The sequence below is a fragment of the Trachemys scripta genome, unplaced genomic scaffold (assembly GCF_013100865.1).
Source record: "Trachemys scripta elegans isolate TJP31775 unplaced genomic scaffold, CAS_Tse_1.0 scaffold_30, whole genome shotgun sequence".
Lineage (NCBI taxonomy): Eukaryota > Metazoa > Chordata > Testudines > Emydidae > Trachemys > Trachemys scripta.
Window position 1 is genome coordinate 1,046,803 of NW_023260516.1, and position 23,380 is coordinate 1,070,182.

The following is a 23,380-nucleotide window of genomic DNA, read 5'->3' on the forward strand; positions in this document are numbered from 1 at the left end:
TACAGACAGGTTGATAAGAAGCGTGAGAGTACTTACATGGGGAGATAGATTCAATGTTTGTAATGGCTCAGCCATTCCCAGTCTTTATTCAAACCTAAATTGACTGTGTCTAATTTGCATATCAATTCGAGTTCAGCAGTTTCTCGTTGGAGTCTGTTTTTGAAGCTTTTCTGTTGTAAAATAGTCACCCGCAGGTCTGTCATTGAATGACCAGACAGGTTAAAGTGTTCTCCCACTGGTTTTTGAGTATTATGATTCCTGATATCAGATTTGTGTCAGAGTTTTCATAATTAGCCTTGTGTTTCCAATTCCCATAGGGAATTCCATGTCTGAGGGATGTGGAATTGGTTAATGTGAAGATACAGGTGTTACATCCTCCCTCTTTTGAATCCTCATCTAATGGCTGAATTCTTTTCCAACCACTTGATGGCAGTGATGTCACACCTGTGAATTGATACTTAAAGGTGATTTCTTCCCCTCTAATTCCTGTAACATGTTGGATTGGATGGTTGATGAATTCAGGATGGGGATCCAAATTTAAAATTACGTTAGGAGATTGAACAGTTAATTTAGTATGGCTCCACCAAACGCAATTATTAGGTAATGGTTGGAGAATTGTACAAATTCCTGCTCTGTATCTGCCGGACATATATGTGGGTACATTGTGTATTTTAATATTGTATCATTAGTCAAGGCGGGTAGTTTGGTCCGCCGTTTTATCGCTGTGATCAATTTTCCCTGATTTTATTTAAATTGCCAACTTATGATTACCTCATATCCTTTTGACTTTGAATCATGTGAAGGTGAAGATTTAGGGTATGTCCAGATTACCCGCCGCATCGGCGGGTAGCGATCTATCTATCGGGGATCGATATATCATGTCTCATCTAGACGCCATATATCGATCCCCGAATGCGCTCCCGTCAACTCCAGAACTCCCCCAGGGCGAGTGGCGGTAGCGGCGTCGACGGGGGAGCTGAGGCCATCGATCCTGCGCCGTGAGGATGGGAGGTAAGTCGAAATAAGATATGTCGACTTCAGCTACGCTATTCCTGTAGCTGAAGTTGCGTATCTTACATCGACCCCCTGTGACGTTATTGATATAATCTGGGACCATATAGAACATGGTTGCAACCAAAGTCCTGTAGTGGCACCAAATCTTGTATAAAGGGGGTCAAATGAGGTGTCTAAGACAAGGTTATGATTTGCTGGTTATGATTATGCTGCCTAGATATGTGTATCATTTTTGTAGCTGAAGTTATAAATATTGGCCCTGTACTGTCTGTATTTCAAACTTATGCTGTGCTTCTGGGAAACCTCCCAGACAGGTGGGTGTTAATTCTGCCTAGCCTGCTTGATGGCCCATTAAGGACCATCAGCTATACAACTGACCCATGGAGAGATGCCTTGTAACTCAGCAAAGTATGCAGGAACTTGCCCATGTGACTCCAGACTCCATTTTGCTGTAATTTTCCACAGTAAGAACAAAGAGGTGTTCTTACAGCTGGAAAAAACTATAAAAAGGCTGATGCCTCATCTCCATTTGGTCTTCAATCCTGCTTCTTACCTCTGGAAGAACTTTGCTACAAACAGAAGCTTTGAACAAAGGATTGATGACCCATCCCAGCTGGGGATGTATTCCAGAGACTTGATTTGAACCTGCAGTTTATTCTATCGCTGCTGCAAGCCTGAACCAAGAACTTTGCCATTACTGTATGTGATTGATTCCATTTAACCAATTCTATCTCTCATCTCTATCTTTTTCCTTTTATGAATAAACCTTTAGATTTTAGATTCTAAAGGATTGGCAACAGCGTGATTTGTGGGTAAGATCTGATTTGTATATTGACCTGGTGTGACGAACTGGGCCTGTTCTCACTGTGGTCTGTGAATGCTGACAGGGGAGTGTGGCTGGAATAGTCTGCATTGGAGGATGGGAGACAGCCCGAGGGCGCATACCTGAGTGTGTAACATGAGAACCCAGGAAGGGGTTGAAGGCCAGGTGACTCCTTAGCCTGGGAAACTGAACAAAGGCTGTGGGAGGGGTCGCTGAAGCGAGAGTGTGGGAAGCAGGCTGGAGAGATGGCTGGGAGGCAGAGATGGCTCTGACCTCCCAAGGGGGGCTGGGCTGGGATGGCCGGGGACCCCAAGATGGACCTAACTGAGGGGGTCCCTGTTGTCTGTGCCTGCAAGACCTGTCTTGGACTGTATTCCTGTCATCCAAATAAACCTTCTGTTTTACTGGCTGGCTGAGAGTCGCAGTGAATCGCAGGAAGCCGGGGGTGCAGGGCCCTGAGTCCCCCGATACTCCGTGACACCTGGGTCTGGGGCTTGGTCCTTTGGGATCAAGAGAACCTTTTTTGTGTATATTGGGATATTGTTTTTCATAACCATTTGTCTCCATAACGAGTGGCACTGGTGGTGATACTGGGAAACTGGAGTGTCTAAGGGAATTGCTTGTGAGACTTGTGGTTAGCCAGTGGGGTGAGACCGAAGTCCTCTTTGTCTGGCTGGTTTAGTTTGCCTTAGAGGTGGAGAAACTCCAGCCTTGGGCTGTGACTGCCCTGTTTTAGCAGTTTGTCCTGAATTGGCACTCTCAGTTGGGTCCCGCCAGAACCGCATCGTCACACCCCCTCCCTAGTGTAGACCAGCCCTAAGTCTCCTCTTTCCAACCCCGAACAATATTCACCCTCGCATCAACACTTAAGATGTTTACAAGATGTGGGAATGAGTCTGTAGAGTCATTTGCCAGCAAATTGGCATATAGCTTTAAAGTAAGTTCATTGCCTTGATTGGTGATAAGGGTTTGTTCAATCTCCGTTGGCGGTGCGATATGTTTCAAATGTTCAAACACCTGAGTGTGGAGGCGTCGTCGGGTATTGTGGTGCTGGGCAGCTTGGTGTACTTTATGCAGGAGTTTAGCCCCAAAGTCTTGATTTTGGCCTAGTCCTACCCTCAGGAGTCAGGGCAACGATGAAGGAGTAGCAGGTCAGAAATCTCAATGTCCATTACATGACTGCAATCCTCTGAACTCCGATTATGGTGGGTTTTTAGGAGACGATTCATCTAGCTTCTGGGAAGCAAACTGTTCCAGGGACCTGGATGATTGTTACAGCTTTAACTGATTAGCAGGGTAGATTTTATCTTTAGTACGCTTGCCTCCTGTTATTCTAATCTTATACACTGCTGAACTGAGTTTATCGATGATTCGGAAAGGTCCGATCCACCGATTACACAGCCTATGCTCTGATGTTTTGTAGGATAACAGCATTACTAGCTCACCAACCTCCCAAGTAGTCTCTCTTTGGGTTTTATCGAAGTAGGCCTTAGCCGTGCGTTTTGATTTCCCCAGTTTTGCAGCGGATCTGATTTAAATGTTCCTGCAGATGTTGCAGGTAGGTATCCATTTTGATTCCCTCCAATTGAGTGCCACTGGTGTGCCAAATTAGGTGTTCTGGTAGCCTCATACTTCGACCTGTCATTACTTCAAAGGGTGTCTTATCGGTAGACGCAGCAGGAGTTGCCCTTAGTGCCATGAGAATTAGCAGCATGAGGGAATCCCAGTTGCGTCCATTGGCATCCACTAGTTTCCTCAACACTATTTTCATGGTCCGATTTGTACATTCCACCATCCCAGATGACTGTGGTCTGTATGGGATGTGTAGTCTCTGCGGGACTCCCATTAGTTTAAGACAGTCTTTGAAGAACTGCCCTGTGAAATGTGATCCCTGGTCTGCTTCCACTTTCACAGGGATCCCCCAACGAGAGAAGACTTGTTCTACCAGAACCTTGGCTGTGGCCTTTGCAGTATTGGTCTTCAAAGGAAAAGACTACACCTGATTTGAGAAAGTTCAACAATCACCAAGAGGTATTGATTGCCTCTTTGGGTATGCAGTAGAGTGCCTATGAAATCAATCTGCAAAGCCATCCATGGACCTTCGTACACTTGAGATTGTAATGGTGCATTATGCTTGGAAGGAGTTGGGTTGACTTGAGCACAAGTCAAACAGTTGTCACAGTACTGCTGTACATCTAATTTAAGAAGAGGCCACCATCCCACGGTTAAGAGACGTTGAACTGTTTTGTCTACGCCCTGATATCCCCCTCGTGGAGTATCATGGACCATGTATATCATTTCCCTTCTTAGGGAGGTCAGAACCACCCACACTGGAAAAAGGCCTCCTGTATACATGAGGATTTTATCCACCACCTGTAGATGTTGTCTATACCTCCCATAAACAGGGTTCAACATAGGGTTATGAAGGACTGTTCTAAGTTCTTTTCTTTCCAAGGTTCCCCTGATTGAGTTCCTTCTCTGTCTAGTTTATCAGCCTTTCCATTTTCGATCGCACAGGGTTCTGATTTGGAATGGGCTTTGACCTTCTTTACCATAACTGGCCATCCTGAGATAGTGATTTTTAATGCCAGGTCACGGATGTACTTTAACAGTGATGCATACTTGATTGGGGACCCATCAGAGGACGTGAACCCATTTGTTTCCCAACAGGGCAGTAACTCAGTGACAGAACTGCACACCCAGATGGAGTCTGAAAACAGACCAATACCCTGGCCGAATGAGGGGTACATGAGTATGCTTTTCCCCAAGGCTCTCCTTTGGGAGGAATGACATAAATCCCAAAGTCAGTGCATGAATTCCCTTGAGGATCATGATCGCTTGATCCTTCCACAAAGAAGTGGTGCCCTTTAAAGGAACCTTTTTCTTGGATTAGAGGTAGGAAGAAGACTCTTTCTACCATTCCCTCTGGACTCTGTTCGTTTGTGTCTGGACCGTCATGGGGCTCTCCTTGATATAGTAAGGCTGTGGGCAGCAAAGATGGCATCCTAACAGGTTTTACTGCAATATCCTTCCCCTGTAACAATAAAGCCCAATGGGCTATGTGGGTGTTGGAAACATGCCCATCTTTAATGCGATTAGATAACAGAAACTGAAGGGGTGTGTGCGATGAGTGTCATATGATCGGGCTGAGGCCAATTAGGAAAGCAAAATGTTGTATGGCCCAACTAGTGGCCAGAAAGTACTTCTCACCGTTGTCGTATTTAAGCTCTACTGGAGACATTGAACGTGAGGCATAGGCCATGGGTCTGAATTTCCCATGTCTCTCTTGGGAAGCAACAGCCGCTAATACATTAACACTCACCGCCACCTCCCGGTGATAAGGTATCTCGGGATTTGGAATGATCAACACCGGAGCCTTGCCAAGGGCTTGTTTCAGCCGGGACACTGCTTCCGTGTGTTGTTCAGTCCATTCCCGTTGAACATCCTTCTTTAGCCGTTGGTACAAAGGACCTGCAATGGAAGCAAAGTTAGGAATGAAATCCCGGTGGAACCCAGTTAAGCCTAAAAAGGATCTTAATGCCGTTAGGTCCTCCGGTATCGACAACTTTTGGACTGCCTCCGCCTTTTGCTGTGAGGGAGTTGGACCCCATTTTGTTAGAGTAAGACCTAAGATAGAGACAATGGGTTTTCATTAATCGCGCCTTGGCAAGGTTGCACTTTAATCCTGCTTCCTTAAGAATTTGCGGGAGCTCGTCCAGCTTTGCGAAACGCTCCTCCTTGGTGCGAGCTGCTAAGCATAGGTCGTCTACATACTGGAATAAAACAGACGGTTAAGAAAATTGTGTTAGGAGTCGCCGCATTTGAGCATGGAACAATGCTCCCAGCTACTTGCAAACGAATGACACTAGCCAATATCTCCAGTCCCAGATGCAACCAGTGTCCAGTAATGCCCACTGGACACTGCAAGTTTATATGAGTTCGTCAATTTAACAAAGAAATTGATATGTACCCGGCTTGTTATCCCAAGGGGAGTCTCTGACACACTTCAAACCAAACGCGCTGCTTCATGTAGAACAAACAAACAGATTTATTAACTATGAAGGTAGATTTAAGTGATTATAAGTCAAAGCACAACAAGTCAGATTTAGTCAAATGAAATAAAAGCAAAACGCCTTCTAAGCTGATCTTAACACTGTCAACGTCCTGACAAACGTAGATGTTTCTCACCACAGGCTGGCTGGTTGCCCTTCAGCCAGGCTCTCCCCTGTGATCAGCGCTTCAGTCGCTTGGTGGTGGTGTCTGTAGATGTAGGTGGAAGAGAGAGAGTATGGCAAAATGTTTCTCCCTTTTGTCATGTGCTTTCTTTCCTCCGGGTTTTGCTCCCCGCTTCAGAGTCAGGTGAGTATTACCTCATCACAGTTTCAAACTGACCAAAGGAAGGAGGGTGATTCCCTTGAGGATCTAAGAGATTCTTTGTTACTGCCTAGGCCGACGTCCTTTGTTCCTGTGAGGCTGGGCTGGGTTTGGCTCACACATGCCCTGATGAGGTGTGAACTGCCCCTCTGCTTTGGGAGAGTTTTTGCCTGGGCTTGCTTTAAGCCACGAGGATACATTTTCAGCCTCATAACTATATACATGAAATTATAACCTATAACCTTACAATAACATCACTGTAACCATTACTATAACATCCCTATAACAACCATGCTCAGTGCATTATGAGCCTTCCGAAGACACCCAACATGCCAAACTTTGCATTGGATGCCACACAATCATTTTATAAAGATGAACATGAGGTGCTGGGTGTTCCCCCGAGGGACAGAGCATCAGTGTCCTGCAGAGGCAGGAAAAGGAGCCGCACAGAGACCAAGCAGTTAGGAACCCCGGCTCCTCCCCCTCCCAATGGAACTGCCTGGGTCACAGGGCTCCTGGGTTCTGTCCCAGCTTGGGGAGGGCAGTGGGGTCTAGTGGTTAGAGCAGGGGTTTAGGGTACAGCATGAGGGAGGATGGGGGGCTCTCTGGATGTGATGGGGAATCTCCCTGCGGGTGGGGGGCTATGACATTTGCAAGGGGATTTTCTCTCTTTTGACACCAGCCGTTTGGGGGTGTTGAAGGCCCCAGCTCAGCAAGACCCCGTCTGTAAGTAACACACCCAAGGGGGTACCAGGATGGGGCAGGAGCCCTGGAGAAGGGTGGAGCTTGTGGGGGCTCCACCCACATGGGGCAGAGCCTGATTTACAGCTGCTACTGGGCGGGACTAAGGAGAAGGCCCCAGAGGTAGCAGGTGTCAGCTGAGCTTCTTGCCTCCCTCCCCACCAGATCCCTGTGGGCCACCCTCCCCTCCCCCTCTAGTTCGGGGATTCCCTCTGTGTATTCCCCATTCTCCGCCACAGGCCTGGGGCTTTGTATGTCCCCCCTTCACTTCTCCATCGGACCTTCCCAGCCAGTGACCTGTGGGGAATCCCCATCCACTCCTGCCTCCCAGCCCCCTGCTCTAACCACTAGACCCCACTCCCCTCCCAGAACCGGGGTGAGAACCCAGACGTTCTGACTCCCAGCCCCCCACCCGCCATAACCCCCTAGACTCTGCCGCCGTCTCTGTGCCTCAGTTTTCTTCCCTCAGGGCTAATGATCCTGGCCCATGCTGTGGGGTGGAGCGGGGGGACTGGCTGTGCTGGTCTCTGAGCCCGCAGGATGGATGGGGGGTCAGAGCTGGGTGTGGGGTTCTGCTCTGGGCCGGCCGGGGGTGCAGCTCAGCGGGTGTCTCTGTTCCGTAGACGCCTCCATCGACGAAGGGAAACAACCGCCGACCCTGGTAAGTGTCCCCTGTTCCCCCATAGGGCCTGACCCCCAACCCTGACCCACATGGGCCCTGGGAGCCCCCTCACGTCGAACCCCCACCCCTTCTTCACCTGGCACACTCAGTGATTTGGGGTGGGGCTGCTGGGAGGGGGTTAGGCTTATGGGATCACCAGCTGGGATTGCAGGGTGTCTGTCTGTGTGGGAGTGTGTGTTTGGGGTGGGGGGGTGCTGGTGCACACACACACACACACACACACACACACACCCCTACCTCAATGACTCCCCTCCCAGCCCCAGGAGCCCGATGCCAGTGCCAGATGCTGCAGGCTAAGTGGGGGGGTCCGTTCCCCAGGGCCGGCGCAACTCATTAGGCGACCTAGGCGGTCACCCAGGGTGCTACAATTTAGGGGGTGGTGACCGCGACGGTATTTTGGGGGTGTGACCTTCCACCGCCTCTGTGGGGGGCGGCATTTTGGGGTGGGACCTTCCGCCGCGTAGGGCAGCAGAAAAGCTGGCAGCGCTCCTGCCGTCCCCTGCCCCTGAGCCCACCCACCCCAGCGTGTCCGTCGTGATCAACGTGAGCCGGGGGGCCCCGCAGTGAGAGCCTCCCCCAGCCATGGGGCGCTGGCATCCAGGGGGCAACAGACTCACCCCCCTGCAGCGCCAGCCCCAGAGAACTCTGCTTCTAGGGAAGATTTAGGGGGAATGCTGCCCTCCCCGCACTGCAGCCCCATCCCATCTAGTTGCTGTCCCCCGGCCCTGCCAAGGCCCACATGCGGGGAGCTGGGAGGAGCTCAGCACCGGGAGGGGGAGGGGACACATTGAGGTAGCTTTTATGTGATTTTGCATCCTGTTCACCTCCAGATTTGTAATAAACATAGAACTACAAATCAGCCCCGCTGGGCAGCTCCCAGCCCCCCTCTCCCTGCGCTGGGAGTGTGTGTCACACCTGGGGGAGATGGGATTGCTCCTGGGGGGCAGGGGGCAGTGGGCCCTCCTGCTCTAACCACTAGACCCCAGTCCCCTCCCATAGCTGGGGTGCATTACAGGCTCGCTGCCGGGCAGTCAGGTTTACGCTGAGTTTCACTGGCCGTAACAGAAACAGAAAGTGAGCACCAGCTCTGGACACACTTCCCCTGTTTACGGATTTTTTGGCTGCTGATTTAGCAACTTAGGATCTAAATGTATCCTTCCCTCCCTCCCTCCCCACCTCACAGGCGCCAGAAACCACGGCCCCTATGGCCCGTCTCTGTCTCTGTCTCACACCACTGTGCTAAGAATAGCATCTGCAGCGACACTACCTGAGAAGGAGGTTGGCCAGGTCCCTCCACCCTCATGCTCCAGGGCGGGCGCGGGGCCCAGCCGGGTCAGGAAGGAATCTCTGCCCTGCTCCATGGGAAAGGGTCGCTCCATGTGGGGCACTGTGTGGGTGGGGGGGCCGAGTCATCCTCTGCTCTGAGCTGCTGCTCCAGGGAGGCTAGACGGGCCTGTTGGAAAAGGTCAGGGCAGCCTGAGCCTGGGCACCTCTTGAGGCCTCCTGAGATTGCCCCATTCGCAGCTGGTTCCCGGATGGGGCAGCTCCCATGCGAGGCTGGGAGGTGATGGGAGGGTGGACTGGGCAACTGCAGGAGGGGATGTGGTTTGCTGGGCGTTGCAACGATCTGGCTTTGCTCTGACCGCAGTAGATTTGGCCTGGAGATTGCAGAGAAACCATCTGTTGGGGAAGAAAGGGGCCGAGTGCATCATGGGCTTCCTGGGGCTGCAGCCCCCGGCGCAGTTCCTCATTCTGCTCACACTCGGGCCTCAGGCTCGGTGGAGCTGGACACCAGGGTGTTGGTGGCAGCGCTGAGGGGTCCCCACTGCCCCGTCATGTTGTCTGCTCTCACCATCCTCCTCGGTGAGTATCGGAGATAGCCAGGGCGTGTGCCCATAGGGGGGGATCTGAGACCAGGGTGTGTGTCCAAGAGGGGACGGGATCTGAGACCAGGGCGTGTGCCCATGTGGGGGATCTGGGACCAGGGTGTAGGATCCACTTGCTCTGGGATCTAGCCCCTAACACTGGTTTCCTTTCCAGGCTGCTGGCTGGCTGGGCACAGCGGGGTCTGGGGAGGTGAGTAACATCAATGATGGGGGAGGGGATATATGGTGCGGGGAAAAGAGGAACTGAGCCCTGAACCTTCCCCAAAACTCAACCCAAACTCCCCCTGTCATCCCCATTCTTCTATGCCCCCCCACACCCCATAGAGTAACTAGGAGTCGAATCTGGCTCCTGGGGTCTGACGAAGCAGATGGGAACCGTCCCCTGGTTCAATGTCCTGCCCCCCCGCAGGCTGTGAGGATTGGGGGTGGGGGCAGCACGTGGATTTATTTCAGCTCATACAAATGCTAACAGGGCCCGTCCATGGGCTCTAGTTCCCATCAGGGAACCGAAACGTTCACGGTCAGTGCAGCCGTGGTGAGAACTCCCCAGAGGCACCCCTGCTCCCAGATCCACCCCCTACTGTCCCCTCCCCTGCACTCACAGCCGTCCCGTTCCCAAGGCCTGGGGAAAGGTGGGTCTTGTGCGACTCCCACTGGTCACAGACTCTATTTCCAATCCCAGGGCGGGGGGCAGAGCTGCAGGGGGCCAGTGGTCAGGCTCCTTGGCTGGCCTCAGGTGGGGCCGGGGGGGGAGGCAGGTGATCTCTGATGCAGCCGGGTCCTGAGCTACGTCTGGGTGAACCCCCTGCCCCAAGCCCCATGGGCAGCAGTGCCAACCCGGGTAGGGGACAGACTCCCAGAGAGGCCGAATGATGGATGGACTGAATTGTGGCGGGAGGAGGCGGGGGGCTGTGTCTCCCCTGTTTAACTCCTGTCTCTTGTTCAAAGCAGGGCGAGAATTTCTCAAACCCACCGTCTGGGTGAGCCCCAGCAGGGTGGTGGCGCTCGGGGGAAGCGTCACCATCCGCTGTGAGGGTCGGTACCCGGGCATGGAGTTCTTTCTGCGTAAAGCTGGACACCCGAACCAGCAGGCGCAGTTGGTGCCTGATGGGACCGTGGCTGAATTTCCCATCGCCAGTGTCAGCCGGGAAGATGGAGGGAGCTACACCTGCGACTATCAACCCATAACGGATCAGAGTCGCTCATCGCATCCCAGTGACTCCATTGAGATCATTGTAGGAGGTGAGGAAGGGGCCCGGCTCAGGGGCCCAGCTCCCAGCCCCACACCTAGCCAGACCCACAGGGGGTCTCTGCACCGATGACGCTCAGAGCCAGGCTCTGCCCTGAGCCCTGGCCCCAGCAGAGGGGACGCCCGGACGGGGAGCGGGGAAGGAGTCACTGAGGGGTTCCCCAGCCAGGTGGGAGCAGCAGCCACTGGAGATTTGGTGCAGAGGAAGGGGGGAACCGTCCCCAAAGGGGAGCTGCAGAGCAGGGGGGCTTTTCCAAGGCGATGGGAAGAGCTGAAGGTTATAAACCTCAGTGTATAGTAGAGACTTGCACAGTCCCCTACAACTCAGTGGTGGTGCTGTGCACAGGTGCTGGCCCCATCCTCCCTGCTCTCCCCACTAGACCCCACTCCCCCCCTAGAGCCAGGGAGAGAACCCAGGAGTCCTGGCTCCCAACCCTCCCAGCAGAGAAGCCAGGGAGTGAATGGACCCTGGAGACTGGACTGGCCTGTCACCCGCTAGGGAGCAGAGCTCTGGCCCCCAGGGGCTGGGGTTGCTCCGTGACTCATGCTGTTAGCCCAGGGCTCAGAGGAAACTCTGGCCCCTGTGGAAAGGCATCCAGGAGCCCGTCCCCAGGGCCGCCGGGTCTGATCCACCACTGATGCCGTGTGGTGAGGACAGGCCCCAGGACTGAGTGACGGGGCCTGCGTCTCACAGCCTGTCTGCTTCCCACTGCAGAGCCCAGCTACCCCAAACCCAGCATCTCCCTGAGCTCCAGCGGGGGGGTCTCCCTGGGGGGAGCCGTGAGCGTCTGGTGTCGGGGGCAGCACCGGGGCGTGCGGTTCATGCTGAATAAAGAGCGACGCCATTTCCCACCTGTGGATTCGGACGACAATGAGGCTGTGTTTCCCATCAGCAGTGTGAGCCGGGAGGACGGTGGGAGCTACAGCTGCTCCTATCACAGCAGATCGGAGCCAATCACCGTGTCGTACCCCAGCGACCCCGTGGAGCTGGTGGTGAGAGGTGAGGGGCCCGGCTCGGCGTCCCCCTTCCCAGCCCCACCCCCAGCCAGACCCTCACAGGGGCTCGGTGCCAATGGGATGCTCAGAGCCAGAGCCCTGACGCAGCAGAGGGGATGCCCGGCAGGGGAGCGGGGACAGAATCACTGGGGGGTTCCCCAGCCAGGAGCAGCAGCCCCTGGAGACTCGGGGCAGGGAAGCTACTTTAACGCTGCCCCTTGTGCATACGAACCGTGAGTCGCTATTTAATCCCGTGATCCCATCCCCTCTGTTCTCCAGGCTCCGCCCCAGGCAGGGCCCCGGCCGGAGCTGAATGAGGCAGGGGCTGCAGGAGAAGCGGTGGCTTGGTGGACACAGCGCTGGGCTGGGACGCAGGAGATCTGGCCCAGCTCCTGGTGTGGCCACAGACTCTGTGTGATGGGTGCACATCACAGTTGCCAAAAGTGTCCTTAATTGTGGGGAGGCCTCAATCTTGGGGGATCTCAGGCCAAGCACCCACAAACCGAGACGCCCACAGTTAGCAGAGATCTCTGCAAACGCTGGCCTCAATAGCACTGGATCTCTTTCGTTGTGGGAGCATGTAGGGCCCCCGCCATGATCAGGGCCCCGTTGTGCCAGGTGCTGCATAAACACAGAGTGAAGAGACAGTCCCGGACCCTGGGAGCTCACTAAGGAAAGTGAATCTGTCTGTGCCTCAGTTTCCCTCTGTGTAGAATGGAGATAAAGACCCCTCTCTGCCTCCCAGGGGGCTGACTCCCTTCCTTTGTGGAGCTCGTCTCCTGCGGTGCCGGGCACCAGAGACTAGCCTGTGAGTTGCTCTCTGCTCGGGGGCGGGGAGGGCTGGATGCAGTGAACGAGGCAGGGGCCACACACGGGCAGATGAGGACCCAAGAACTAGGGAGCTGCGGCTCGGTGTCTGTGGGGCTGGGAGCCCAGCTCGCAGGGCCGGGATTCTGGGTGGGTGGAACTCTAGGATCTGGGAGTGAATCTCTGCCTGGGGGCCCCTGGATCTGCCCATGGCTGGGACTGGCCGGGAAGGCCGGGGCTGGGTGGGTACCCGGGTCTGGCTCTCACAGCCTGTCTCCTGTGCGCAGATCCCAGATTACCCAGACCCTCCATCTCGCTGAGCCTCACTGGGGACACCATCCGGTGTCAGGGGCAGCGCCGGGACGTGAGGTTCTTCCTGCACAAGGCTGGAGACCGGAACCCGCAGCGACACATGGACCCTGCTGGGGATGGGGCCGAATTCTTCATCCCCACCGTGGGCCGGCAGCAGGGAGGGAACTACAGCTGCAGCTACCGGCCCCGATCAGAGCCCTTCGTCTCCTCAGAGCCCAGCGACCCCGTGCAGCTGGTGGTAGCAGGTGAGGGGCCCGGCTCGGTGTCCCCGCTCCCAGCCCCACCCCCAGCCGGATCCTCCGGGGGTCTCTGCACTGATGGGATGCTCAGAGCCAGGCTCTGCCCTGAGCCCTGGGCCCAGCAGAGGGGACACTGGCCGGGGAGCGGGGACAGAGTCACTGGGGGGTTCCCGAGCTGCGGGAAGCAGCAGCAGCTGGAGATTTGGGGATGAACGGGGGGGGATTCCTGGCCCCTGGGCGGCGCGGGGGCAGGGAGTGGAATCTGCCATTGAACCAGCTGTGGAAACGGGTCGTGGTGCCCAGGGGCTGGGGCTGGTTGTGGGGGATGGGAGGAGTTACTCTGGGTGGGTGGGGCCCAGATATCAGGGGGAGTGGCAGCCCCCTGCCCCTCACTCACCACCAGACCCCCAGTTCCCCCGATGCCTCCTGCCCTGCAGGTTGCTGCCTGGAATTTGCTGGAGGATGTCAGGGGAGGGGCAGGATCTGGCAGGATGGGCTGTGAAATTGGGCCCAGCTGGGTACCAAAGTCCTGGGGCAATAACCCCCCCTTCTTGGGCCAAATGGCATCCCCCTGGCAATAGAAGTGAGCATTGCCCAGAATTCGCATTGTTCTTGTTTCTCCTCCTCCCACTGGAGTCTCAGGGGACCCCCTGACCCTCCCCCAAATAGATGTTCTGCTGCATCTGGCTGCACCCTGGTCCCCAGAGCCCTGGAAACGCCCGACTGTGGCGGGCAGCGGGTGATGTACCAGCTTCCCTCAGTGCGCACTGCCTGGCTGTGGTTGGCAGAAGCCGAGATACCCCGGGGCTGGGCTCACTGCACAGCAGACAGGCTGGGGCAGAGGCACCTGTGGGGGTGAACAGAGGGGTCCTATGGGGACAGGGAGCTGGGGTGGTTCCCTGTTCTGGGGGGCTAAGACCCTGAGGCTCTGATTGTCCCCATCGCCTGGCCCAGTGCTGAGGTGCCGGGTGTCTCGGGGGCAGTTTGTCCACCTGGGAGCCCCCTTCACCGGGGAAGCTGAGGTTCAGCCACCGGGGCAGCAGGACTCAGCCTCCCCTGAGGGGTCCGGCCCCAGGGAGGCCCCAGAGCCACAGCATCTGGGAGACCCCAGAGGGGGGCTAGGCCGGATCGGGGGTGGGGGCTCCACTCCAGCGCAGCACCAGCTGCTGATCTCCCCGTCCGAGCCACCAAGTGACTCTTCCCTTCCCCCCCACAGCAGCCCCCCTGGATTTCACCAACGCCAACGTCGCCCGCCTGGGGCTGGGTGCTGCGGTCCTGCTCGTCCTGGGGCTGATCCTGGCTGAGGCCTATTGCAGCCGCCCAAGGGGGGCACCCTAGGTGAGGTGGCCCCCCTTCTGTGCCCCTTGCTCCCCCCAAGGGCTGGGCCGACGGCAGCATGGGCCCCTCTAACGCACCGTCTCTCTGCACCCCCAGGAGCCTGGATCCAGCCATGCAGGGAAGAGAATCTCCCCGGGGGACAAGTGGCTTCCCCATGGGGTGCTGAGACACCGGCACAAACCCCCTTGCTCCCTAACACCCCTGCCTCAGAGAATTTCCCCCACAAACAGCTCCCAACCTGACAGCAGTGTGACGGGTTCGTTCACAGAGACCCCCCTTGGGACTGTTAACCGAGCCCTTTTTCTCTGCCAGTTTGGGTGTCCAGAACCCTGCCTTGTTGAGCTAGCCTGCTGCAAACACAGACCCAGGGTCTGAACCATGCCCCCAAAGCTGCAGACTTAACTGAAAACAGCTTAAGAAGTGCTCCTGTCTTCAGCACCCAGACACCCAGTTCCCAATGGGATCCAAACCCCATATAAATCCATTTAACAATGTTTAAGCTTATACAGGGTAAACTCATAAATGTCCGCCATCTATAGCATTGATAGAGAGATATGCACAGCTGTTTGCTTCCCCAGGTATTAATCACTTATTCTGGGTTAATTAATGAACAAAAGTGATTTTATTAAGTATAAAAAGTAGGATTTAACTGGTTTCAAGTAATAACAGACAGAACAAAGTAAGTTACCAAGCAAATTAAAAGAAAACACACAAGTCTGAGCCGAATACATTAAGAAACTGAATACAGGTAAATCTCACCCTCAGAGATGTTCCAATAAGCTTCTTTCACAGACTAGACTCCTTCCTAGTCTGGGCCCAATCCTTTCCCTGGTACAGCCCTTGTTAGCTCCAGCTCAGGTGGTAACAAGGGGATTTCTCATGACTGGCAGCCCCCTTTGTTCTGTTCCACCCCTTTTATAGCTTTGGCCCAAGTCGGGAATCCTTTGTCTCGCTGGGTTCCCACCCCTCCCTCTCAATGGAAAAGCACCAGGTTGAAGATGGATTCCAGTTCAGGTGACATGATCACATGTCACTGTAAGACCTCCTTCTTCGTAGCCTAGTAGCTGGAAGACAGGTACATAGGAAGGTTTGCAGGTAAACAAACCATTCACAGTTCACATTGATTCTGAAGCACCCGTAACGGCTTCCACTTAACATGTTTACATCAGTAATAGAAGTTTATATCTTATTCGCCTAACTCCAGACCTAGAAATAATACATGCAAACAAATGGGATGAACACACTCAGTAGATCATAAGCTTTGTAATGACACCTTACAAGAGACCATTTGCATAAAGCATATTCCGGTTACATTTACATCCCATTCCATTCCAGTTACATCGTCCCCCGTCCATCCAGGGCCGCACTGGGCAGGGTGTGTTTGGCCCTAGTGCTTTCCCAACAGGCGGTTGCGTCATTAAATCTCCCAGGATCACCAGGGCTCATCACCCAGCCCCAAGCCGCCCCCCTCCATCCTGCAGAATCGCAAACAGCCCAGCGCCCTGAGACAGAGCCCTCGGCCCCTGTCTGTCCCGCTCCTCTCTCTGCAGTGGGGTCCCCCAGCCCCTTTTCTCTCCCCCTTTCTCCCTAGACCTCTCCCACCCTGTATTTCTGTTGTACAAACCCCTAGAGCTTCTTGCTCCCCTGCCCCCCAAGTCTCCCCACTGCAGGGGGCGGCTGTGATACCGGAGCCTCCAAATGTGCCCTCGTGGTGGTTCAGCCAACGAAGGTGAGTGAGAAGTTCAGGCAGCGTAACGAGAACCTGGACAAATGAACATTGAGGGGAAAGTTGGTGAGACAGAAAGACGGGATTAGTCCAACTCGAGCGGCCGCCGGACAGAACCCATGGGCCGGGCTGGGGCCCGCCTGGGTCGTGGGAGAAGTTGGGGAGCAGAAATCCATGACCCAAAATTGGGTTGTCGGAAACAAGTCCTCATTGGTGGATAAAATATTGCGGGGACAATGAACAGGGCCGGGACCAGGGCTATAACAAACCCCTCGTTTCACACGGCGCCTGCCACGGCTCCCCTGGTTCCTGCTCTGCTGGGTCTGTAACAGCCGGTCCCAGGGGTCAATGCGGGGGTTGCTGTGGGGCTGAGCCGGCTGCAGGCTCTGGACCCCGCCCCCAGCCCATGTTTAACCCTGTTCAGTGTGGGGCAGGGGCTGCGGTGTGTTCGCATCTTGGGCCCTTTATTGCGTCTCCATGAACACAACAGGGCCCAGAATGATTTAGCCGCCGGCGCTTCTGGCCCCCCCCATGGCGAGTGTCATAAACATAAAGGGAAGGGTAACAACCCTTATGTATGCAGTAACGTCAAATTCCTCCTGGCCAGAGGTACAGAATCACTTACCTGTAAGGGTTTCAGAGGGGTAGCTGTGTTAGTCTGTATCAGCAAAAACAATGTGGAGTTCTTGTGGCACCTTAGAGACTAACACATATATTTTGGCATAAGCTTTCATGGGCTAGAGCCCACTTCATCAGATGCATGAAGTGAAAAATACAGGAGCAGGTATAAACACATGAAAGGATGGGGGTTGCTTTACCAAGTGTGAGGTCAGTCTAACGAGACAAATCAATTAACAGCAGGATACCAAGGGAGGAAAAATAACTTTTGAAGTGGTAAGAGAGTGGCCCATTACAGACAGTTGACAAGAAGGTGTGAGTAACAGTAGTGAGAAATCAGTATTGGGGAAATTAAGTTTAGGTTTTGTAATGACTCAACCACTCCCAGTGTTTATTCAGGCCTAATCTGATGGTGTCCAGTTTGCAAATTAATTCCAGTTCTGCAGCTTCACGTTGGAGTCTGTTTTTGAAGTTTTTGTTGTTGAAGAATTGTCACTTTTAGGTCTGTTATTGAGTGACCAGAGAGATTGAAGTGTTCTCCTACTGGTTTTTGAATGTTATGATTCCTGATGTCAGATTTGTGTCCATTTATTCTTTTGCGTAGAGACTGTCCAGTTTGGCCAATGCACATGGCAGACACTAAACTGCATAGACACTACAGTGCTAATAAGCGATGGTCACATCACCACCACCCTATACCAGAAACCTACTAACCGCTGTACTCACCTACATGCCTCCAGCTTTCATCCAGACCACATCACATGATCCATTGTCTACAGCCAAGCCCTAAGAAACAACCACATTTGCTCCGATCCCTCAGACAGAGACAAACACCTACAGAATCTCTATCAAGCATCCTTAAAACTGCAATACCCACCTGGTGAAGTGAAGAAACAGATTGACAGAGCCAGAAGGGTACCCAGAAGTCACCTACTACAAGACAGGCCCAACAAAGAAAGTAACAGAACGCCACTAGCCGTCACCTACAGCCCCCAACTAAAACCTCTCCAGCGCATCATCAAGGATCTACAACCTATCCTGAAGGACGATCCCTCACTCTCACAGACCTTGGGAGACAGACCTGTCCTCGCTTACAGACACCCCCCGAACCTGAAGTAAATACTCACCAGCAACTACACACCACACAACAAAAACACCAACCCAGGAACCAAACCCTGCTACAAAGCCCAGTGCCAACTCTGTCCACATATCTATTCAAGGGACACCATGATAGGACCTAATCACATCAGCCACACCATCAGGGGCTCGTTATACCTGCACATCTACCAATGTGATACATGCCATCATGTGCCAGCAATGCCCCTCTGCCACGTACATCGGACAGTCTCTATAAGAATAATGGACACAGGTTAACCTAAGCTGGTGGTATATAAACGTAGGGAGTCTTTCATGCGGGTCCCCACATCTGTACCCCAGAGTTCAGAGTGGGGAGGGAACCCTGACCTGGTGGCAGTGCTGGGATCATTTTGAACCAGAAGCACAGACCGCAGGATATTAAAAGGACACTTTTTTTCTTTTGGGCTTGAAAACCAGGGAGGTTTTATTTTTTAAAGGACCCTTTTTTTTTCTTTTCTTTTTTTTTTTTTTTTAAGCTGAGAGCAGCTGGGTTTTTTTTCTCTGCCTGAGGGCAGAGTAGTTAAGTTCCTGCAAGAGAATTCACAAGTTAAAACAAAAGATAATCTAATGCATTTCCTTGCTATTATTTACAATTTCTGTAATTTTAGATGTATCATTTCAGTAGGAGCTGGGTTCACAAACCCACAAAGCACAAACACAACCTTCCCCACCCCCGCCATTTGATAATATCTTCTTTCCATTGGTTCTTCTGGTCAGGTGCCAACCAGGTTAATTGAACTGATTAACCCCTTACAGGTAAGTGACTCTGTACCTCTGGCCAGGAGGGATTTGAGGTTACTGCATACATAAGGGTTGTTACCCTTCCCTTTACATGTATGACAGAGGGTGTTTGGGGGGAGCCAGCTGTGGGGAGCTGGCACTTTGGGGGGAGTAGGTTGAGGGTGTCGGGAGGGGGGCTGAGGGGACAGGGGCCGGGATGTAGGACAGGAGTTTGAGATCAGACAGGCTCCCCCCAGAAGGTCAGAAGCGGGCAGCACGATTGTTTGGGGGTGTGAGGGGGAGGGGCTGATGGTGCCCCCCAGGAGGGAGCTGCGATTTCTATGCCTTAGCAGGTTCCCCTCTCACTGCCCCCCTCCTACTCCTGCCCCCTCAGTCCTGGGTCACCCACTTTCTGTCCCCTCACTCTCCTGCCCTCCACAGCCCCCTCTGCCCTACATTCCCTGCCCCGTAAGGGCTCCCCATACCTCCCCTTCCCCTCCCCTCCTCCTCCTCCCCCCACCCCTAGATACTCCTGCCCCACCCACATTTCCAGCACCCCAATACCCTTTCCTGACCTCCCCCTTCTCTGCTCCCCACACTCTGCTCCCCAAATCCCCCCTTCTCTGTCACTGTCCTGCCCCAGACCCCTCTCAGCTCCTGTCCCCTCAGTCTCAGCCCCTTCCCCTCCCCCCACATTCTTCTTTCCTTCCTCCCCCTGCCCCACACGCTGCCTGTCCTATAATGGCCCCCACACCCCCACGTCCCCTCAGCCTCCCTCCCTGATGGGGAGAGGCCGGATGGGAGATGGGGGCTTTGGAGGAGACGGGCTGATGGGGGGAGGACCGTGGAGGGGAGGGGCTGTGGGGCTCTTTCCCAAGTAGCCATCGACTCACCCCGACAGTGCGGGGGGGAAACTTGTCCACCCCCCAGGCTGAGGCGTCGGCCATCTTAGCCAGGGGGCAGCTGCAGGGGTGAGGGGGCGGCCATGTTAACTGAGGGCAACAGGGGCTTTCTTCCCTTGGGGAGCAATGGGAGATGGCGGCCATGGCTAGTGGGGGGCTGTGAGGGGGCAGGGGCTGGGGGCAGATCGGGGGGCTGAGGGGCCCAATGCGTGAACGTCCGGGGTGGGAGGTGAAGGGCAATTGAGCTGGGGAGCCAGAGCTGGGGCATCTGCTGGGGGGGCCAGTTTCTTTCGAGCTCTGTCCCTGTGATCTTCTCCCCCCCCTTTCTGGGGGGCTGGTCAGCTTCCCCCCCCCCCCATCCCTTTCACAGCATCCTGAGGTCGGAGAGGGAAACTCGGCTCAGCCATTGGCCCCTGTGAGCTCTGCCCTGGGCCCTGAGCTGCTCAGACCCACTGCCCCGGGGATGGGCTGGGGAAGGGACGGGGCCTTTCACCTCTAGGGGGCTGGCTCTGATCTATGTCCTTTTCTCTAAGCACCAGACCCCACCCCCAACCAGAGCCAAGGAGAGAACCCAGGAGTCCTGGTTCCCAGCCCCTCCCCCCCAATCACTAGACCCTATTCCCGTTGTCACGGACTCACAGATCGTGCCCACTCTTGGCCCCGTACGGTCCGTGGGGAAAACCCCCTTCAGAGCGACAGCCTTTCTCAGGGGTCCACTCTCTCTCGGGGGTCAGGCCCCTCCACCTCCTGGAACCACACCTCTCTGAGCCTTAGCACGTCTGTCTCTTGCTGTGGGCCCCCTCAAGGAGTCTCTCAGCTAGCGTAAAACAGGAGGGTTTATTGAGTGTCTGAACCCAGCACAGGAAACTCTCAGGGCCTCAAACCTGGCCTCCCTCAGCACAGCCCATCCCAGTGTCCCCTGCATCCAGGTGGGCTCTGCCTGCTCCCTCTCTCCAGCCCAGAGCCCCCCTGCTTCCCAGCTGGGCTCCTGAGATCACCGACCCCAAGTCCCACCTCAGTCCATTGTCTTCTCTCCAGGAAAACAGGGTCGCCTGGGACTCCTCTCCCCTCTTCCGTCCTCTGGCCCCTCTGGCTGGAACCGGCTGGTTCGGTCACCGGGTCCTCTCTTCACAGCCCATTGTCCTCCCACTGGCCAGAACCGGCTGCGACTCCTGAGCTGGGCCTCTGGGTCACCAGGTCACCCGTCGCTGGGGTCTCCGTTCTCCAGGCCATTAGCTGGGGTTCCAAGTTCCCTCTCTGGTCCTCTATAACGACAAACTCCCTCTCCCCTCATCTCGTTAAACCAGTAACACCCAGGGAAACTGAGTCCCACCCCCTCTGCATGCAAATCCTTGGAAAAGACAAGAAAATCCCCCACTTCGCCACACCCCTCGCAGAACTGGGGTATATAAACAGGGTAGGTGCCGGGCATCAAGTTTACAGAGTTTCACAGGCAGTAGCAGAAACAGGAAGCAAGCGCTGGCTCTGGGCAGACTTCCCCTTTCACGGATTTAACGGCTGTTCCTTCAACAACTCCGGATCTAAATTTATGCATCTCTCACCCACTCGTGCGGACCAGAAACCACAACCCCCCTCCCAGCCCCCCAGCCCATCTCTGTACCATGTCACTTGGCTAAGAATGGATTCTGCAGAGACACAACCTGGGAAGGAGGTTGGCCAGGTCCCTCCACCCTCATTCTCCAGGGTGGGTGCTGGGCACAGCCGGGTCAGGAAGGAATCTCTGCCCTGCTCCATGGGAGTGGATCGCTCCGTGTGGGATGCTGTGCGGGTGGGAGGGGAGATCCCTCCTCTGCTCTGAGCTTCTGCTCTAAGGAGGTTAGACTGGAAAGCTCCCATGTGGGACTGGGAAGTAATGTGTGTGTGGGAGGGGGCTGGGCAGCTGCAGGAGGGGATGTGGTTTGCTGGGTGTTGCAGGGAGCTGGCTTTGCTCTGACTGTGGTAGATTTGGGCTGGAGATTGCAGAGAAACCATCTGATGGGGAGGACAGGGGCCGAGTGCATCACGGGCTTCCTGGGGCTGCAGCCCCCGGCACAGTTCCTCATTCCGCTCGCACTCAGGCCTCAGGCTGGGAGGAGCTCGGCACTGGGGCCTTGGTGGTGTTATACCAATAAAAACTAGCAGGATCTTATTAAAGGGGACAAGATAAAGATGCCACATTTATTTTGATAACTATTTGATTTATGACCAATAACTAATATTTTAATCCTTATACACACACGTTATACCAAATACCTACACACACACACACACACACACACACACACACCCATCAGATGTTCTGCAGCTGCTGCATAGTTACCAGTCCTGCTTGAGTCTGTGGCTTGAGTTTGCAGCTTGGGTTCATAGCTTGTGGCGGTAACTGGCCAGGAAAGCCGGGCACAAGGACGAGCTGGGTGTCTGTTGGGCGCACCGATGCCCTTCCATGTTGGCAGCAGAATGTTACCCTCCTCCGAAGTTTTCCATCTCACCCATCCTTTTTGTAGGCTTTAGTTTGAATCCAGAGTCTATAGGTCTTGCTGTGTCACGCTGCCTCTGGGTTTGGTGATTGATCACCCGTCAATTTCAGACATGACTTTCAGCCTTGGACCGGGTTTTGATCTTCCTTCTATTGTACCTTTTCTTTTTAGAGTGGATTCTTCTTACTTTGTTAGGGCTCTTGTCTGCATCTTCAGCCGTTGGTGTTTGAACTCTATTTCATCAGGACAGGCTGGGGCTGGAGGTTGATTCCATCATCCATACATCCCTCATTCACACATCTAAACTAAACTAATAAGATTACAGCAGGGTTTGCAAAAATGAAGGTTGCAGCAAGCCCTTACAAAATGGAGTAAGCGTTGTAAAATGGGGTTTGAATTACAATATGGCAAACAGTGAACAGAAGTTACACTGTAGGCAAGTGTAATAAATGGTGAACAGAAGTTCCAATACTGAAACAGTGCAAGTCTCAGTGATTTAAGCAGGAATTGGATTGATAGTGAAACTTACAAAGGCAGCTGACTGAACAGCTATGGCTCTGAACAAGCATTTTAATTGTTAATTAGCCAGTTATTGGGGTAACCGGTTTTATGAATGAATATTGTTTCATTAATAAAACTTTACTGATGAAGTTACATTAATAAAGTGAACAATTAAAAACAATTTCATTCATCAGTTCTACAGTGGCAGCGCTGAGGGGCCCCCACTGCCCCATCATGGCATCTGCTCTCACCGCCCTCCTCCTTGGTGAGTATCGGAGACAGCCAGGGCGTGTGCCCATGTGGCGAGTCAGAGACTGCTTCTCCCTTATCCACATGACTCATTATCCTATCAAAGAAAGCTATCAGATTGGTTTGACACGATTTGTTCTTTACAAATCCATGCTGGCTATTCCCTATCACCTTACCACCTTCCAAGTGTTTGCAGATGATTTCCTTAATTACTTGCTCCATTATCTTCCCTGGCACAGAAGTTAAACTAACTGGTCTGTAGTTTCCTGGGTTGTTTTTATTTCCCTTTTTATAGATGGGCACTATATTTGCACTTTTCCAGTCTTCTGGAATCTCTCCCGTCCCCCATGATTTTCCAAAGATATTAGCTAGAGGCTCAGATACCTCCTCTATTAGCTCCTTGAGTATTCTAGGATGCATTTCATCAGGCCCTGGTGACTTGCAGGCATCTAACTTTTCTAAGTGATTTTTAACTTGTTCTTTTTTTATTTTATCTGCTAAACCTACCCCCTTCCCATTAGCATTCACTAGGTTAGGCATTCCTTCAGACGTCTCGGTGAAGACCGAAACAAAGAAGTCATTGAGCAGC

At 53.9% G+C, this 23,380-nt stretch overlaps 1 protein-coding gene across 6 annotated transcripts in view; it reads left to right on the plus strand.

Annotated features, from left to right (window-relative positions):
- Positions 1 to 15,074, plus strand: part of LOC117870507 (immunoglobulin superfamily member 1-like) — a 307,321-nt gene extending 292,247 nt beyond the window's left edge. For 4 of the 6 annotated variants that reach the window (XM_034757694.1, XM_034757696.1, XM_034757698.1 and 1 more), the window contains 2 exons: positions 12,860 to 13,129; positions 14,558 to 15,074. In XM_034757694.1, the coding sequence (XP_034613585.1) occupies positions 12,860 to 13,129; positions 14,558 to 14,703 (416 nt within the window). In that variant the 3' untranslated portion in view covers positions 14,704 to 15,074. Of the gene's footprint in view, positions 1 to 12,859; positions 13,130 to 14,339; positions 14,462 to 14,557 lie in introns of all 6 variants that reach the window. The other 2 variants (XM_034757695.1, XM_034757699.1) reach the window with 2 other exon arrangements.
- The last annotated feature ends 8,306 nt before the right edge of the window (positions 15,075 to 23,380 follow it).